Source organism: Hevea brasiliensis, chromosome 17, assembly GCF_030052815.1.
Source record: "Hevea brasiliensis isolate MT/VB/25A 57/8 chromosome 17, ASM3005281v1, whole genome shotgun sequence".
NCBI classification, from domain to species: domain Eukaryota; kingdom Viridiplantae; phylum Streptophyta; class Magnoliopsida; order Malpighiales; family Euphorbiaceae; genus Hevea; species Hevea brasiliensis.
Genome location: NC_079509.1, coordinates 3336861 through 3341584, shown reverse-complemented (window position 1 = coordinate 3341584; position 4724 = coordinate 3336861). Strand labels below are relative to the sequence as shown.

At 34.1% G+C, this 4724-nt stretch overlaps 1 protein-coding gene across 1 annotated transcript; it reads left to right on the top strand.

Moving 5' to 3' along the window:
- The first annotated feature begins 754 nt into the window (after window positions 1-754).
- On the top strand, window positions 755-4154 carry LOC110637519 (transcription factor SPEECHLESS). The gene is made up of 3 exons (XM_021787659.2): window positions 755-1621; window positions 2411-2941; window positions 3780-4154. Exons 1-3 carry the CDS (start codon window positions 1214-1216, stop codon window positions 3843-3845), a joined length of 1005 nt encoding a protein of 334 aa, XP_021643351.1. The 5' UTR covers window positions 755-1213; the 3' UTR covers window positions 3846-4154.
- The last annotated feature ends 570 nt before the right edge of the window (window positions 4155-4724 follow it).

Sequence of the window (4724 nt, the reverse complement as noted above, 5' to 3'; positions counted from 1 at the left end):
TTAACAAAGGGTTCAAACTCTAATTAACTATATTATATAATTATGTTGAGCCATTGAGCAGTGAGCAGTATTGACTTTATACTACTTCTTTTTTTTTTTTCCCCTAATTTTCTTTAAGAGTGCCTGAAAGCAAAATTAACGTACAATTGGTCAAGAAAATTATTAGTTTTCATCTACAAGAACTTTTGTTTTTTCACAAATAGATAATCGTTTCTGTTTTATGAATACTGAAAATAATTCTAAATATAACTAATTAATGCATATGCATAAAATAAAATTACTGTATCATGAGCTCGATTAATAAAATTTTTTTATTTAAATTCGATTTATTATGAACTCAAAATATAAAATGCATGAAATTCACCTATTAAATATATAAATCTTATATATTGTATCTTATATCTATAAGATTTATATAAAAATTTTACCAATTAATTAAACAGTGTGCATATTCTCCATACGTGGAATAATGTATCAACTTGCTGGATTGTGTAGTTTTCAGCTGCAGTCTTTGTTTAAGAAAAAAAAAAAACAAAAAAGACAGTGTAAATATAAATTTTAAGAAAAATTAAATATATAAATAGACTAGTCATGCATCTCACAGAAAATATTAAAATTTTATTTAATTAGCATCTGTGTATTCTGAACTCCATTAAAAAAAAAAAAAGCATCCGATCCGTATTGTTGGCAGTCCTTAAATGCAAACGAAAATACCTCTCGCTTTCCACGGAACATGATAGGCTACAAGAATAGTAATCAGCCCACCAGTATTTCTTCAATACGAATTCCCTAGTTCTTTGTTGACGTCCCCTTCTTTATAAAACTCCTCTCTCATCTCTCTCTCTCTCTCTCTTTTGATTTTCGGGGTTTTCGATTATTCACAGTACTCTTTGTGGCTTCTATCACCTTGGTTTTCAGTGCTCACTGCCTCCCTGAATACTCGAAAGTTTCCCAGCAACTAATGGCAAAGTTCAACCTAACTTCATGTGAAACACCCTTAGGAAAGAGTTGATGGTGATAGCTTAGACCACGTCAAACCAGCTCTTATATACTTATTTTGGAATTTTTTTTCTTTATCTTGACAATTTCTTACTTTTTTTGGTACATCATCAGGGTCTTTTTCCCACTTCACCGATCCCTTCCCCTCCCATTAACCTGCACTTTTCTATCACCCAGGAAAATAAAGCAAACAAAGAAAGAGAAGAGGTTTACAATGAGTGACAGTTTTTCTGATTTTTTGGAAGAACCTGAATTTGCCGACACTAACTTGGACGGAGACGATCTCTTCGCTATTTTTGAGAGCTTAGATAGCGTAACCGAGTTCCCCCCAGTTACACCATCGGATGAAGTTGTTGTAAGCTCAAAAAAAAGAGAAGAAAGGACGAGGCTGGTGTCTCAGAAGTCATCATCTTCTAGTGCTCTGCTCGAGTCTGAGACTGAGATCGAAACTTCTCCAAAGAGCAAGAGACAAAAGACCACAGCAGCTTCTTCAGAGGAAGTGGTAAACCCAGACGGGCAACAAAAGATGTCTCATATTACAGTGGAGCGCAACCGGAGAAAACAAATGAACGAGCACTTGTCTGTCTTAAGATCACTCATGCCATGCTTCTATGTCAAGAGAGTAAGTCTTCTTATTTCTACTTCTTCCTGAGGTATATTAATTGCTTCAGCTTATTTTCCAGGCCTCTCAACTTCACCAAGATAGTTTACCGTGAAACATACCTAAGAATTTCAACTTGAAACTTTTTCTTTTCCTTTTGGAGAAGGGTATATGTATGTGGATATAGAAGCTTTTCTCTTAATTTACTCTTCTTTTGGTATTACATATAGACTCGATCTTATGGCTAATTGCAGAAGAGTAGAGAACAAAAAGAGTTCCCAAAAAAAAAAAAAAGGGAAGGAGCTATTTATGGCTTCAATCCAACTCTATAAACTATAATGGCCCTTCTTAATATTACCCATTACAGGTATTATCGATTTTTGTTTTTTTTCCTCTACATGAATTTAATTTCTTCCATTTATTATAGTTTGCTTGATGGTCTCTCGACTTTGTTTCCAAAATAATTCCCAGTGCCAACTATGTATATCAGTGTTTTGTCAATAACATAATTTTTTGATCAAGTTACCAGTGAAATAATTTTCTTTCACCGAAAAAGCATAAGGAAAAAATGTTTCTTTGCCTGCTATGTCTTCCTCTTCTCGTCTTTATTTTTTGTAAAGATATATTTTGGGCCAAGTTCTATTTGGGTAGACCTCTCACCTCTTGTTAACGATGGTTCAAAACTTGAATCCCTTAAATTGAAACTTGAAATTCATTTTCCTTTTCTTTAAAAAAAATATTCCATGATGATTAAATCAAGTTTTTATGTTATTAATTTTCCCTTTATTTCCCTCTTCTATCATGGATTAGGGAGACCAAGCATCAATAATTGGAGGTGTTGTTGATTACATCAATGAGTTGCAGCAAGTTCTACAATCCCTTGAGGCCAAGAAGCAAAGAAAAGTTTACAGTGAAGTACTTAGCCCTAGGCTAGTCTCAAGTCCAAGACCCTCACCACTTAGCCCTAGAAAACCACCACTGAGTCCTAGACTCAATTTACCTATAAGCCCAAGAACCCCACAACCAGGCAGCCCCTACAGACCTAGGTTACAGCAAGGCTACCTCTCCCCCACCATGGTCAGTTCGCTGGAACCATCTCCAACTTCGTCTTCTTCCTCCATAAATGACAATATCAACGAACTGGTTGCAAATTCCAAGTCTGCCATTGCCGCTGTGGAGGTTAAATTCTCTGGCCCAAACGTTCTATTGAAAACAGTATCTCCCAGGATTCCTGGTCAAGCTGTGAAGATCATTTCTGCCCTGGAAGATCTCTCGCTAGAGATCCTTCAAGTGAGCATGAACACTGTAGACGAGACCATGCTTAAATCCTTCACCATCAAGGTAACACTTGAAGAAACATGCCAGATTACACATTCTTTACGTATTGGTCATATACGTGGGTGGAGTATCTGCATTCAAGCCCTAACAATTTCATCTCTTTTAATAATTTTCGGAGTAAAATAAAAAAGGAGATAATTTAAAAAGAAAAAGAATTGTGCATATTAAATTCTTACTTAAATTCTGTGCAACAAATTAAATTAGTGTGGCCCAAGCAAGTCTCTTAAATTTTAGGTAGACAGACATGCTTTTCTCTTACATTTGCCCTTTTCTTTCATGTTCAAATTTTGCCTTTAAACCAACTGACCAGAAGTACACACAAGCACGCACACACACACACACACACACACACACACACACACACATATATATAGAAGAACAACGCCATGCGGGGTTTTCACTGATGAAATGATCATCTCATTTTCCATGAGATAGAATTTTCCCTTTTTTTGGCATAATTAATTAGCAAGTGACTAGCCCACTTATTAACTACAAGGATGCATCTGTATGTAATGTAGAAATATTCCTGGGGAGGTTTGCTACTCAGGATTTAATGCGAACTCTAATGTTAATTTTTTTCTCATCTTTTTTAATAAAATTGATTGCTTATATATAAAAAAAAGAGCAAATTAGAAATAGAAATATTGTAGCTTGCTTGATCTCTCGACAACCATAACTCCATTATTGTCTGTGAAAGTTTTTTCTTTAGGATATTTGGCAGGTTAATATCTCTTGATTGAGTTTTAAATTCAGTAAGAAGTTTTTTTTTTTTTTCTTTTCTATTTTCCTCTAATTAGATTTATTTAACTGGACCATTATTAATTCTTCTTTCTTTTAGCAGATTGGAATTGAATGCCAACTTAGTGCAGAGGAGCTCGCTCAACAAATCCAGCAAACATTCTGCTAATTAGTAGGTTTAATTCAACCTTCAAATCCGAACCTAAAAACCCCTTTTAATTTCTCTCTTTAGCTCTAAAGATGCATGCATGTAGTAATAAAGAAATATAGGGAGGCATTTACCAGCATTCCTATTAACAAGCGTTATTGTAGATCAGTCTCATGACCTGTAGTAAGTTTTTTTTTTTGACAAGCCATGTAGTAAGTAGTTAGCTAGCTAGTAGCTAGGGTAATATAATCCTTTGTAATTGAGCATTCTCAATTTCTTAAGTTTTATTTAAATTAATGTATGAATTCAATTTCTAATTTCTCAGTCCAATTTATATATTCTCTTTAGCAAAGAGGCTTTTGCAAATATTATTTAGGATAATTAATATTATTGCTTATTAAGCTAAACATAATATATAATTTCCTTTTACTAAATTTTATCACTATTAGTTAATTAATGGAAAACTCACATTTGAATCTCTCTCTCTCTCTATATATATATATGAATTTGAAAGACATAAAACTACTCAATGACTTGATAGAAATACGGGTACTCTCAAATTAAATGCCATGGGAATCAGAAACCTAATGTCATACACCCACCTCCCTAGGCAAATCATCTTTTGTATCTTATGATCATCCATGCAACCAACTGTAGTACATCGATCAATAAATTAGGTTTAAATTTCCGTACAAATTTTAGATGGGTCCTTCAAAGTATTCAGAAGTGGCATGTTTGAAGGAAGGAAGCATGCAAGAAGCAACCAAATGGACCACTAACCAAAACTTACAGTTCAACCATCTACTACTCTATTCAACTTACCATAACTTACTTGCAACTTTTGAAAGAACTTGCTCCGAGTTTCAAATCATTCCAATTCGGTTTTCTTCAATTTCTATT

Bases quoted from the DNA above. Each gene is read 5' to 3' on its own strand.
- LOC110637519 (XM_021787659.2), top strand. From the start codon at position 1,214: ATGAGTGACAGTTTTTCTGATTTTTTGGAAGAACCTGAATTTGCCGAC. The intron at 1,622-2,410 runs GTAAGTCTTCTT...ATCATGGATTAG, and splicing joins CATGCTTCTATGTCAAGAGA to GGAGACCAAGCATCAATAAT. The intron at 2,942-3,779 runs GTAACACTTGAA...TTCTTTTAGCAG, and splicing joins TTAAATCCTTCACCATCAAG to ATTGGAATTGAATGCCAACT.